A 14,364-nucleotide genomic window follows, 5' to 3' on the forward strand; every position below is an offset into this window, starting at 1 on the left:
AACGACAACAGACCACACGCCGTTGTAGACGTCTTAGGTGAGCAGATGACTGGATTGTTAGACAGTGGCGCAAATTGTTCGCTTCTAGGTGGTCGTTTGGTGGAAGTAGTCAACCGGTTAGGACTTCGTAAAACAGCTTTGGTTGGAGGAATCCAGACAGCTGATGGTACTCAGCATCGTTGTGAATCCTTTGTTAGGCTTCCGATTGCATACAACGGAAAGAATGAGACGGTTCCAGTGATTCTTCTTCCTTCGTTACCAGATTGTCTCATCCTCGGAATGAATTTCTGGAATACCTTCGGGGTGCAAGCCATTTGTAGCACCGTTAAAGCTGACATCGCCGAACAGGTCGAGGAGTCGGAGAGAATGAAGCCACTCAGCCAGCAACAGCAGGAGATTCTAGCGAAGGCGATTCAACTGTTTCCTGTAGCCGAAGACGGGAAGCTGGGAAGAACCGACATGTACAGCCATCGGATTGACATCGGTGAAGCAAAACCTAGAAAGCAGCGGTTTTATCAAATGTCGAAGTATGTGCTTGAAGAGGTGAACAAAGAGGTGGATCGAATGATACAGCTGGATGTCATCGAGGAGGCTCGTTTCTCACCCTGGAATAACCCGTTAGTAGCTGTAAAAAAGAAGAACGGTAGTTATCGTGTTTGCCTAGACGCAAGGCATTTGAACAGCATCATGACGAATGAAGGCTACCCAATTCCACAAATCTCAGCGATCGTAAACAACTTGAGTGGATGTACATACATTTCTTCGATAGACCTCAAGGACGCGTTTTGGCAGCTGCCGCTGGAAGAGAACTCTAGGCCGTTTACAGCGTTCACCGTGCCGCAACGTGGACACTTCCAGTTCAAGGTAGTTCCCTTCGGACTTTGTACAGCTAGCCAAGCGTTAGCTAGGTTGATGACATACTTGTTTGCGGATCTAGAGCCACAGGTGTTCCACTATCTGGATGACATCATCATTTGTTCGCGCTCATTTGACGAGCACATTACGACGCTGGAAGAAGTCGCTGCCAGACTGCGACGTGCTAAGCTGACGATATCGAAGGAAAAATCAAAGTTTTGTAGAGCGGAGATGAAGTATCTTGGGTACGTACTCAACGAAAAGGGTTGGAACGTTGACGACGACAAAATCAAGTGCATTGTGCAGTTCCCGATACCAACGTCACGCAAGGAAGTCCAGAGGTTCCTGGGACTGTGCAACTGGTACCGCAGATTCATCGGAGATTTCTCCAAGATCGCTACTCCACTAACCGAGCTGACGAAGGCGAAAACTAAGTTTCAGTGGTCGGAGAAGGCGGAGGACGCATTCCTTAAGTTGAAGTCAGCACTAGTTTCGGCACCTGTACTTGCCATGCCAGACTACGCTAAACCATTCTCCATCGCGTGTGACGCCAGCGACGTAGCGATAGGCGCAGTGCTGACGCAGGAGTGGGAAGGTCAAGAACATCCAGTCTGCTATTTCTCGCAGAAACTATCGTCGTCTGAAAGAAAGTACTCAGTCACCGAGAGAGAGTGCCTTGCGGTAATTCGGGCGATTGAGAAGTTTAGAGGATACGTGGAGGGCGTTCGCTTCGTCGTCTTCTGCGATCACGCCGCTCTAAGCTACCTGAAGCAGATGAAGAACCCGACGGCGTTGATGAGCCGCTGGTTGTTACGCCTGAATGCCTTCGACTTTGAAATCAAGTACCGGAAAGGATCCATCAACGTTGTTCCAGATGCCCTTTCAAGGATCGCCACTGCCACGGTGTTCACAGTTTCTACAGTTCAGGACACCTGGTACACAAAATTGGTTGAACGCGTCGAGAAGGAAGGAGGAAAGTTCCCAGATTTCCGGCTAGTTAATGGCGAACTCTTCAAGAATTGCCTAGTCAAGGATGAGGTTGGAGGAACGACACACCGTTGGAAAAAGGTGGTGCCAACAGAAAAGAGAGCTGAAGTCATCCAGAAATTCCACGATTCGGCTTCTGCGGCACACCTAGGGTTCCGGAAGACTTGGGCGAAGGTTCAAGCTCACTTTTACTGGCCAAAGATGATGCAAGACGTAGCGAAATTCGTAAGGGGTTGCGACACTTGCGAGGCGTGCAAATCACCAACCACAACGTTGATGCCGAGTATGGGAGCCATGAAACCAGCGAAACTTCCTTGGGAACTCATTTCAGTGGACTTTGTAGGCCCGTTCACTCGTTCCAAAGCTGGCAACACGGTGATGCTGGTAGTCGTTGATTGGGTGACGAAGTATGTGATTGCGCATCCGATGCGATCGGCAGATGCAGCGAAAATGGTCGAGTTTTTGGAGCAGCAGATCTTCCTGAAGTTTTCCAGACCTCGGATCGTTTTATCAGACAATGGGAAGCAGTTCTTGTCGGCATCGTTCAAAGCACTATTAGCCAAGCACAAAATATCCCACATGCAGACCGCTTTCTATTGCCCGATGGTCAACAATGCAGAAAGGGTCAATAGAGTATTGATAACCTGTATCCGTTCGCTTCTGGAGGAGGATCATCGTGCTTGGGACGAGAATCTACCAGCGATCCTAGCCGCGATCAACAGCGCAAGACATGACGTTACCGGTGTGAGCCCGCACATGGCAAACTTCGGTCGTGAACTCATTCTCTACACGGACTTGTATGATCAGCAACACCTCAACACCTCCGACGATCCGAAGGTGGCCCAGGATCTACGCATTTCTACTATCAACCGTATCCAGCAGTTCGTGGTGAAGAAGATTCGGAGCAATTACGACAAGTCGAAGCAGCGTTACGATCTGAGAAAGCGATCGGTGAATTTCCAGGTCGGAGATGTAGTTTGGCGAAGATCGTTCACGTTATCATCGAAGGTCGATCACATAAATCAAAAGCTGAATCCGAAGTTTGTTCCGGCGTTGATCAAGCAGATTATCGGCGCCAATCTGTATCTTTTGGAAGATGTCATCAGCGGAAAGCAAGGTCGCTATCACGCCAAAGACATCAAGGCCGACTAAGCTTCCATTTGAAAGCTATGTAAGCAGCAACGCTAACCAGAAACTCAACTTGAGCAGAAAACACGAAATGGAGAAGGCTGAAGGACCAACATCATTTTGAAACCTCGCCCCAACAAATCGGAGAAATTAGGCAGAAATTCTTCCATCCGAATAACTCAACGGAACTCGTCGCTAGTACACCGACGAATACGAAGAAGTAGGCGTTCATGAAGGAGACAACGGCCTTGCGTGGGACCAGCGTCAGCTGCACAGACTCTGAGAACTCCGCCATGCAGTTCGTCAGAATTTGGGGAGGGCCGGCAACCTTGCGTGGGATTGCCGCCACTCAGTGTCCTGAAAGCAATCCTGTCATTCACAAGCAGCGTAATCGCGCTGGGGATAGTAGCACTGGTGAGTCACCGTAGCCAGGCGCTGCATACCATGTCGCTGCAATTGAAACGATTGTCAGGACACCAAAAACCACAAAAACGACCGATAGGAACACATTCAAGCTATGTAAGCAGACTTCATGTTGTAGACCACGAGCAGTAAACGCCACCCAAACACGAAATGATGATGGCTGACGGACCAACATCTCACTCTAGAAACCTCGCCTCTCACACTCATCGGAGAAACAATCATTGCTGGAATGCCAAGCACAATCGTGAAGAAGCTCCGCAGTCCTAGTAAAAAGTGAAAACCCTTGACACCACCAACGGCACGAGGCAGCAAGACGTCGAATAGAAACTACGGAGAATACTCCTCACTGAAGTATACAGGCAGCCAGCAAACGCAGGTATCAAACCCCGAATAGGACGGAACGCCCCAGTCACGTTCGATTATGACAGCAGTATCCGAATGCGACAAATCCCGAATACGACAACACCTGAATGCGACAACTCCCGAATGCGACAAATCCCGAATACGACAATACCTGAATGCGACAAATCCCGAATACGACAATACCTGAATGCGACAAATCCCGAATACGACAACACCTGAATACGACAGCTCCCGAATGCGACAAATCCCGAATACGACAACACCTGAATGCGACAACTCCCGAAGGCGACTGATACCTGATGCAACGACACACCAAACTCGACAACACCCGAATACGTTCAAGAACGCTTCACTTTGCTCTTCCAGGAAAAAGACCGACAAAGAAAAGCCATCAGTCAAGGAGAAAACGACGCAAATACTTCCCGAAAATGACACTCCAACGAAGTCAGCACTGCACTGCAAGTTGTGAGGGGTAGACTTTATGACGGCCGCTACCGCCATATCGACTTCAGTGTAGGCTGTGAAACTTCGAACATGACGCACTCATCCATTCGTTTACCGAGCTATGCAGGACCATCGCAGCAACCAACAAGCTTGCAGCAACAACAAACTGTGCAGCACGTAAGACTAGAGGACACAGAGCAGTCAAAAAACCTCGTCCACGACTTAGCACAAGCACCATAAACGAGAACGATTAAAATGTTAAGAAACAATACAGCTATCGACAATTAAACAACTTCAGCATAATCTTATGTTGATCTATCTTAGTCTAGAATTAGCGCATAATGTCAAGGAGCATAGTATTGATTAGTATTTCTATGGTAGTGAATTAAAATTTGAGGCATGGGGTTTTGAGGATAGTCTTCGGTTGTAGGGGGTTGTCATGACACTTCCCTTCAAAAGCAACGCGAATTGGAAGCGCGGTAAAACTTCCATCTGGACTCATGACAATTTGGGTGCTAAATCCACCCTTTCCCGAGGAATACCGACATAGACATGCCTCCATATTATTGAGCTAATAATCTGTTCTTTTTGTATCTTGCAGTTCCTTTTGTGAGATCTCTTGGTTAGTCAATTGAACCAAAATTAGATTTCGTATGAATGTTTACCACAAGACTGTTTGGTAGTAGAGTGGTTAGGGCGACATAGAGACGACTTCGCCAGCTTGGCTGGTTTACTGATCACTTCTGGCAACATGGATTGTCGTTATGTATTTGTGGCTTCGTGGACGTTAAGGATCAACCGATCTGGTGAGCTGTGGGCTCATGTGTATTAGTTTTGTTGAAGTTTAGCTTCATCGTACCGCTCAAGATATACTTGAGGATAAACATCTTGATCTGAATAGTCTCTATGTCGTTCCTGGTTTGAACAGATGTTTGAGTTTCTTGTGAGCTTGCTTCGCTCAGCTCACAAGAAACTTCTCTCTTGTGGTAGTGTTGTGTAACGTTTTTGAGCAAAATTGAGTATAGAGCAATAAGATGTAGCATTAAAGCACCCAAAACATAGTTATTCACCCACTGCGTGAAGGAATATGCGCTAAAGGCAAACGAGCGTGTAGCGACGCAAGAAAATTCTCGACGTTCGAACAACTTCAAGTTGCCCGGTTAAAAAAACCGCTGAGCATAAACGTCGACTAGTGAAAAGGAGGGAAAAAAGCTTGGTGTGCTTCATCCACGCGGCGTAGTTTTTCGGAAGTGGCAGCCGTTTTTGGAGGTGGCAAAAAAAAAACCCTCTAGGAGGCAGGATCAAATTCCTGATTTTTCATCACCTTGCTCATCAAGACCGGCGGAAACATCGACACGGGTGAAGAAGGGAAAAACCCTCACACAGAGGTAGGTCGCAAACCGAAACCAAAATTGTGCCTCATTTCACATTGCTCGCATGTTATAGGGCCGTTCCGTTCCGTGTCGGGCCAATTATTGGCAGCTCCAACTGGTCGCGGTGGAATATTGCCGGACCAAAACAACCCCTCCTAGAGGTAAGCCCCAAAAGCACCCCCTTAAGAGCACACGCTAATCCTGAACTTTTCTGCAGGGTTTTTATTCCGAAGCGACAACTATATCACGCACTGCTGGCAGAGTGTGGGAATTCATTTCCGCACTGGAAACAAACGGCGGAAGTTTTTATTCCGAAGCGACAACTATATCACGCACTGCTGGCAGAGTGTGGGAATTCATTTCCGCACTGGAAACAAACGGCGGAAGTTTTTATTCCGAAGCGACAACTATATCACGCACTGCGGGCAGAGTGTGGGAATTCATTTCCGCACTGGAAACAAACGGCGGAAGTTTTTATTCCGAAGCGAAGAATCAGTTCCGCATCGGAGACACACCGCGGTAGTTTTCTCTTCCGAGCAAGCTCGAGTTCCGCACCGGGAGCAAGCTTTTGCAAAGAGCCGCAAGGTTTCTTCATTCGGAAATTTTTTTATGCGAGCCGGAAGTTTTCATTCCGACGAAGATTTCAATCCCACACCTGGAGCAAGCTGTCATCACGCACCGGAAGCGGACTGCGAGTGTATTTGTGCCGCTCCGAAAGCGAACTGCGGAAATTACATTTCGAGCCGGAAGTTTTTATTTCGAAGCAAGCCTTTGCTCCGCGCGGAAGCAGGCGGCGGAAGTTTTCTTTTGTGCCGCTCCAGAAACGGACTGCGGGAGTTTTTCTTGTTCCGCACGGCAGCAGGCCGCGGAAGTTTTCGCTCCATTCCGTGAGCAGACTGCGGAAGTTTTTGTGCCGCGTCGTGAGCGGACTGCGGGAGATCTTTTGTGCCGCCCGGAAGCAGGTAGCGGGAATTTCTTCCGAACCCAAGGCGAAGAGCGGGAAGTTTTTTTTTGTTCCGCACCAGAGGCAGACTGCGGGAGGTTTTGTACCGCGCCAGAGGCCGACTGCGGGGACTTAGTTACGCATCGGAAGCAGATTGCGGGAAATTCTAATCCGCTCCGGAAGCAGACAAGTGCGAATGTAAGCAGCGCTAGTACCGCGATTGGAGCGGAAGTTGCTGCGTGACAGAGGAGGCCAAGGTGCACTGGTGAGGCGCAGATCCACCGTGGAAGCCCAATCTTGCCTAAGAAACTCCAGGAATTTGGCAAGACGAGTGGAGCAGCGATTCCGTGATGAAGATATCACCGTGCGAGCGAATCATGCATGCAGTAAACATGTAAGTCGATATTCTTGCTACTTTAGTCTTAGGGTGCGAGGCCAAATGCCAATATTGCACCAGCTCACACTCAAGTTATCATTGCTCTTATTTTGGCCACAGATAGCGCCACTTTTAGTAAAAGAGTCTTACACTCGTTACAAAACGTCATAGTTTATTATCTGCTTAAAAATTTACTTCACTGTACGTTGCTCATGTATCGTTAGCCCTTTGATTTTTTGGCGATCTCTATCCGGCAGTATGATGAAATACCTTACACAAAAACCGCAGAACCAGGAACTGGAGCCCGGTGCTTATAATAGCGTTGGAAATAATACGGAAATTCCTCTCATTGCTGAGAAATCGCCATCTGCCGTTCATCCTTATTCGCTTCCTTCTACCAGCAATGTTTCTTCTTCCTCGAGGACTATCGATAAATTTATGCTGAAAACCGATACTACAAAAGCTGAGATTTTTTGGTGCCTGGAGACAGTCGTAAGTCATAAATCGCTGCGCGCCGCAGAAAAAGACACTGCCGTATTCAAGATGATGTTCACTGATAGCCAAATTGCGGACAAGATTCAACTTGGTCGAGACAAAATCAGCTATACGCTGCTTTTTGGAATTGCTCCTTATTTTAGAACGGAACTCGACGATACCCTGCAGAACATAAACAATATCGTCGTTGGCTTTGATGAATCTCTTAACAAGACTACGAAAAATCGTATGTTGCGGAAGTTGCGGATTACATATTTTACATGGCGCATTCAAAGATGGCATTCGCGCTACTGGCTGGGATATTCTCAAATATCTGAGAGGAAGCTACAACCTGATGAAGGATGTACCTACACGCCGCGCACTATATACACAGTATTCTAAAAGTACCGTGTTTCCGTTAAAGTTTTGCGCTCACCGTTGGTTAGAGAACGTGAGCGTTGCTCAGCGAGCAATAGTAATCACTCTACACATGAAAAATTTGTTGAAGGTGTTCAAAATGACAAGATAGAGCCGACATCCGATTCATATCGAGACGTTGTTGCATGCCTCAAGGATCCGCTTCTTCTGGTCAAATTGGCTTTCTTCGTATCCGTTGGGGGCGAAGTGGAACCTTTCTTACAAGAATTTCAGTCGGACAGCCCGATAGTACCTTTTCTGTCCAATTCGTTGAGTCAAATGGTTCGAGGGATAATGGAAAGATGAAGGTTGAGCAGCTGAAGAATATTAACCAGGTTCGTTTAACACAGCGGTCGGGGAACCGGGGTAAATTACCCCAAATGGGGTAAAAGTGAAATTCTTGGGGGTAACAGTGAATATTTTGTGAGTGAAAAGTGTACATTTTCATTTTGCAAATTTTTGAATTTGTTGGTTTTATTTCGAAAGTGAAGAATTAAGCGGTATACGCAGAAGTGAATATTTCCCCTGAGGCATTCAAATGACACGCTTTGAGAGCTCGCTTAGTGTTTACGGATTCGTTTTTTTTGCTCTTCGTCATGGGGTTATATCAACTTAAATAAAAATGTTTTGGGGTAATGATTCAAAAAGTTCCCCGACCCCTGAGTTTAACATATATTTTTATTTTTTCTGTAATACCGTAATCCGAGGTGAGATTGTTTTTTTTTTTCCTTCCAAAACATCTGATTTTCAACATGTTTGACATTAAAACAAGTTTGGCCTTACCTAAATATTCAAAACGATTTTACGCAGTTAGGGGACTTATCATAATATTAGATTTTACCTATAAGATTTAACCTTGAATTTGTTTAATTTAGGTTACAGTGTATGCAGTGAATGAAATAAAAAATCATCTACACTGAACGAAATCGGACTATGAACAATATCGGGAATTCTAGTGTTTTTGCACTAATAGAAAATCTAATACTTTTTACGAGTTTGCTCATCGAATACAATTGCATGGTTTTAGTTTTTAATAAAATTTATCAGAAAATCCAATGAACTTTATAGAACGTCAAGTTTATAATAATTACAGTTCAAAATGATGGAATATAAATTGATGGGGTGTCTTGTGTTATGGTTTTACTTTTTATGATTTCTTTTCGTATTTTCTTTCCGAAAAAAGTGGGATACAGCTTATTTTTGTTTACTTTGAAAATTTTATTGTTTCTTTCATAGCTGCTATCAATTTTAGAATAATTAAACACTTTACTATGGCACTGGCAAGGTGTTTAGCACTGGTGTTAGAATGGTGATGAAACGAAACCCAAACTTCCGACTTGAAGGGGTCCAAGGTTTAGAAAAGTTGGTAATAACAAAAACAAACCTGAAATCAAGAGGAATGATTTAGTTTTAGATATTGAAAACAAAGTTTCACATCATCTCACCTTTCTTCTTGTTAGCACAGACCCTTCTAAAGGGAATTCTGGATGCTTGGGTAGAGACTCGAAATTCCGCGGTCGTCCGCCATTGATGGGTGAGTTGATTCCGTGAATTCTAATTTCCGGAAAAGAAAAAACCATTTGGGGATCTAAGGCGTCCATTTTCATATTGGTACTGTTCGCTTTTAATTGTATATTCTGAAAAAAAGAAATATGAAAATGTTGCTTGAATAGAAACTGTTCTGATCATTAGAAAAATTCGCAGGCATCTTTTAAAAATACACAAAATACATACCGTTCTATTTGTTGAGCTTCACTTTTTTGTACGGATGGGCTGAAATTAATCAACTTCAATTTCAGTTGAACAGCGACACAAAAAACGAACAAAACCTCTGAGCAAATTTATAATGTATTATTATTCAAAACTGTATAATTTATTAGATTTTCTTATACATTCTACCGATCGAGTGTGGCTCGCGAGATTCATTGGATTTTCCTATTAATTTTAATGGGTCAATCTCTTTTAGGACCTAACTGTAAAATTTATTGTTTTTCCCGGTCCTTTTTAGTGAATAAATCGTTAGCTTGTATGCGGACCATAAATGATAACAATTATTGTAATGCCCCTTTAAAATTAATCGCCCGATTTCGTTCAGTGTACCATCGAAAGACATTGTTCTCGGATATGACGCTTAGAATGCTAATAAAAAATATCTTAAGCTCAGTGAAAAGTAAGTTCTGAAATTTCGTATCGAATGCAAAGGAATGCTGATGGCAATTGTACTTAAGTTAATGAAGCGTTCGCCATTAATATATCCTCTGACCAAGACCGCCTCTTGCCTTGATCCGGCAGTTATCAGCAGCGATACCAAATTGGCCAAAAAACGATTTGAGTAGACTTTGAATATATTAACAGATACTGGACGCGTTAGTGGATCCTCGGCAGATTTAGCAGTACGGCAGTATTCCGGAGTGATTGACAGAGGCGATAAATTTGATAATTATGACCGTAGCAAAGAAAGGCTGGATCATTTTTGGAGTGGAGTGCTAGCAAATGCCAAGTGTCCAGAATTCTTCAACATCATCAAAATGATCTGCTGTCTTTCACATGGCAATGCGAATGTTGAACGTGGTTTTTCAGTAAATTCCGAATGTCTCTTCGAAAATATGCTTGAAGAATCAATGGTGCTGTTTTTTATGCTGGAGGGATAAAATCAGTCCAAATTTTCAACAAACTTGTCCAGAGAGTTCGAAATTCACATGCTCTGTATTTGGAAGACATTGCAAAATTGCCGCAAAAAGGAAGCTCTTGAATCAGATCAAACAAAGCTGATGAAGCGTCATCGAGAAGCGGAAGCAAAATCGCTTGAGGTGAAACGGAGGAAAATTTTGGAACGCGCACAGAAGAAGGCTGATACCTTGCAAGAGAAAATTGTTATGCTGAAATCATAAGAATTTCTACAAATGGATCCAAACTCGCTGACTTATCTTATAATGTTTAGTATCACAAATAATACTTCCATTAATATTGTCGTAATAAATTAGTATTCTCGACTCAAAGCTTTCTGTGCGTTTATTTTCGGGGAAAATATATTTTTTATAACTTTAAGTTGCTTCCTCAGGTTGTTTTTCAAACCTGGAATTTTCTGGAAAAACGACTGGAAAATCAGGGAAAATCAGGGAATTCTATTACCAGATATGAGTCGACACCCTGTAATTGCTTTGGTTCATCGAACCAAGGTCAATACTTTCATTGCTAAATACGTCTGGTATTGGGCAGCATTTGCAAAGTCGTAAAGCTATAGATTTTCAGTTTTATTGTATCCCTATATGATTTCAAAAGATATAAAAAGGAACAAACATTTTCATACATCATTAATTTGAAAAATGTTGGGGATTTTTGTTCACCAATTTCTCAACATAAATTCAACTGGTGTAATTTAAGGCACATTTTTAAACAAAAAAATGTTTACATTTCTGCTCGTGTTTTGACGGAAACCGTAGTTAAAATCTTTTTTTTTTATTTAAATCTTAAAAAATCATATAAAGGTACCTCTTCAAATGCAAATTTGATAATCTATAATCTTAATTTACCATCTTAACACAAATGCAGAATTTCAAAACAGAATAAGAAAATATCATGATCGATTGCCAGTCTCAAATTACCCACAGCTCCCAATTTGATGATAAGTGAAAACGATCAATGGTATGCAGTTTATTGAGCACATAAAATAAAAAATCTAATGTTTTCACCGTGGTGCCGTTTTTTTGGTGAAATTCCTGTTATGCAAACATACTTTAAGCGCCGACCGGGATCATCGGTTGGCAGTCAAATTAGCCTATACCTGTTATTATCATCATCATCACCACCACCAGCACCACTCCATTGGCCATTACCTATTATAAGCAAATAGTGGGACACTCTGATGTTTGCAGGTGAGCTGTTTTCACAATATGGACAGAACCTCCTTCCTATCACGTAGTACAGCGGAACTTATTATTTTCTGTTTTTGGCAATGGCTTTCACTAATTGCGGGTGATGCGTTGGACTTTTTTTTTCTAGTTTTCAGTATAAGATCGGGTCGAATGACCTTGATGAAAATTTCGTAGTTGATATCTAACCAACTTGTCTTATGTTTTGTTATGATTTCAGAAATGGCGGTCAACGTATATTCGACGAATGTAACCACAGACAATCTTTCTCGGCATGATATGCTATCCTGGGTCAACGATTGTTTACGAGCACAGTTTACCAAAATCGAGGAGCTCTGCACGGGGGCTGCCTACTGTCAGTATATGGACATGCTGTTTCCGGGTTCAGTGCCTATGAAGCGTGTCAAGTTTCGTACCAACCTTGAGCACGAGTACATTCAAAACTTCAAAATCCTGCAGGCAGCATTTAAGAAGATGAATGTTGATAAGGTATGAATTTTTATTAGTTAAAAGCTCACACCATATCGAATCACAAACTGTGGTAATATCATACGTTGAGTAGAAAACCGATACTGACCATTGAGTAGGATACATTTCAGCTAGGGCGACATTCATGTTTCGAATGTACTACATACGTGTACCGATGTTTGCATAATTTCGTTCCGGTTTAGGTAATTCCTGTGGATAAGCTGATTAGAGGCCGCTTTCAGGATAACTTTGAATTTTTACAATGGTTCAAAAAGTTTTTTGATGCCAACTATGATGGTCGGGAATACGACGCCTTGGAAGCCCGTTTCGGAATTATGCTGGGATCCGGTGCTATTCAGAACGAGCTCGGAGTAGGGGAGCTGCCGAAGCGTCATATCCAAGCACCAAAGAAGCTGTCTACAAACAGCGTTGTTTCAACTGGTAGTGTAATCTTCCTGCGCCTCTGTGTGACAGCCCTATGGCCCGAGTGTTTCGATTTTTTAAGTTCTTCCGTCTGCCGAATGAGGAGGGAGAGATTAATTGGCTGACCATACACACTTAAGGTTTCATCCCCCAACTCATCGAGTCCACGTGTGACGTTGGAGTTTTCGCCGACATTCGCTTTTGTTCACTCACGTTTTAGTTTGTTGATATGTCTTGTTTAATATCATCGGGTTACGGTGTTGTTTTTTAAGATCTAGTTTATACATCAAGCTGTACATCACATATTTTTACTAGCTTTTGTTTCGTAATATGTTATTATTTTCTTTTTTTTTTCTTTTAGATTATTCCAATCGATAGACTAATCAAGGGTCGCTTCCAAGATAATTTTGAATTTCTGCAATGGTTTAAGAAATTCTTCGATGCAAACTATGACGGTAGAGATTATGATGCTTTACTAGCGCGAGAAAACCTGCCTATGGGCTGCGGTGCCGGTAGTGGGGTACCAAAAGGCAACGGCGTTCCAACTGTCGCCGTTCCTCGCAAGGCACCCCTTGTCTCATCCACATCACGAGATAAAATTAAGCCGAGTATGTGTATTTACTCCATTTATCGTTTATATTGTTATACGTATTGCCTTTCCATCGAACAGCCTCAACTGTTCCTGTCCTTTTCCTCACCACTAGTTTTTTTTCAGTACTCTATTATATTTGATTCTTTATGTTGCCTTTATAGTAATTCCCTGTAAACCACTGGACAGAAGTTTAGTCCTAAGACACCCATCCGCCTTTAAGTATTACAAATAAACCTGCTCGTTACTTTCTGGTCCGCTTCCTTGGTTGAATATCCTTTTACCAAATGCTCCTTGCATCCTGTATTTCGACACCTGTTATAAAAATCCCCGAATCTATCTTTTGTCGTATATCAGTTATCCTTAAATTGCAGTATATCTGCCCTAGCATTGTTGTGTATCAACTAAAATAGAACTTCAATGCTCAAGTGCATGTGGATTGAGACGTTTGCTCCTAAATCAAGTTAGTCCTACTAACCAATACTAGTTGCTTATGGCTTTGCTTCCTACTAACAGCTTTGGGAAAAAGTCTTTGATATATCTTGATCGGATAATTGGAGAATATAGATAGGAAGTTGATTTAATTGTTTTGCTCCAAACAGAATGGCTAGAGATGAATCTTTTGACAAAAAAAGATTAATCACTTATTTTAAGATTACCTACTTCTTATTTTATGCAATATCTCATATGTACTCAAGGTGTACTCATCCCTTATTGGAAATGGAAGCGTCAACTATTCCAACTTTTAACAAAAAATGTAGAATGAATACTCGGCGCAAAAAAAGTTAAAGGCCTTAATATTTTTTTTTAAACTATTCCGATCAGGTTATCTATTTAAATTTTATTTAGGATGATTTGTTCTTCTCAAATATTAATTTGCCATTTCTTCGATGAAACATAGTTGTGACCGCGAACATGAATATGAAATTTCTTTTGAAGGCTGATTGGAATGCCAAGTTCAAATGCTTGAATTTGTCTAGTGTCTGTTTTTTACAAATTTTCATAAATACCTACATATATTTTGCAAATATGTATTGTAATCAAAATTTTAGTCAATGATACTAGTAGAAAAACAATTGGAGGCCAAATATGCTTATAAATACTTGTAAAATATTGATTTTGCTATAACAGCTATAGATGCGTGTACCTCGCATGGCTTTAAAACGGTTTAAACAAACATTTTAATCATTTTCGTCGTTTAAACGGTTGTATTTTGACTCGTCATATGT

The 14,364-nt window shown here is 42.5% G+C and overlaps 2 protein-coding genes across 5 annotated transcripts in view; both read left to right on the top strand.

Moving 5' to 3' along the window:
* Nucleotides 1-14,364, top strand: part of LOC129758716 (microtubule-associated protein RP/EB family member 1) — a 45,837-nt gene that overhangs the window by 28,444 nt on the left and 3,029 nt on the right. For 2 of the 4 annotated variants that reach the window (XM_055756316.1, XM_055756317.1), the window contains exons 3-4: nucleotides 11,876-12,144; nucleotides 12,327-12,564. In XM_055756316.1, coding sequence (XP_055612291.1) covers nucleotides 11,878-12,144; nucleotides 12,327-12,564 — 505 coding nt within the window. In that variant the 5' untranslated portion in view covers nucleotides 11,876-11,877. Of the gene's footprint in view, nucleotides 1-11,875; nucleotides 12,145-12,326; nucleotides 12,565-12,907; nucleotides 13,155-14,364 lie in introns of all 4 variants that reach the window. The other 2 variants (XM_055756314.1, XM_055756315.1) reach the window with 1 other exon arrangement.
* Nucleotides 4,291-7,163, top strand: LOC129752792 (uncharacterized). Its single transcript, XM_055748567.1, has 4 exons — nucleotides 4,291-4,377; nucleotides 5,538-5,588; nucleotides 5,647-5,734; nucleotides 5,791-7,163. Exons 1-4 carry the CDS (start codon nucleotides 4,291-4,293, stop codon nucleotides 6,462-6,464), a joined length of 900 nt encoding a protein of 299 aa, XP_055604542.1. The 3' UTR covers nucleotides 6,465-7,163.

Source organism: Uranotaenia lowii, chromosome 3 (assembly GCF_029784155.1).
Source record: "Uranotaenia lowii strain MFRU-FL chromosome 3, ASM2978415v1, whole genome shotgun sequence".
Taxonomy (NCBI): domain Eukaryota; kingdom Metazoa; phylum Arthropoda; class Insecta; order Diptera; family Culicidae; genus Uranotaenia; species Uranotaenia lowii.

What these genes read in the sequence shown, in the direction of transcription:
- LOC129752792 (XM_055748567.1), top strand. Translation starts at nt 4,291, where the DNA reads ATGACGCACTCATCCATTCGTTTACCGAGCTATGCAGGACCATCGCAG. An exon ending in GGAAAAACCCTCACACAGAG is followed by an intron (nt 5,589 to 5,646) that starts GTAGGTCGCAAA and finishes CGCATGTTATAG; the next exon opens with GGCCGTTCCGTTCCGTGTCG. An exon ending in CAAAACAACCCCTCCTAGAG is followed by an intron (nt 5,735 to 5,790) that starts GTAAGCCCCAAA and finishes ACTTTTCTGCAG; the next exon opens with GGTTTTTATTCCGAAGCGAC.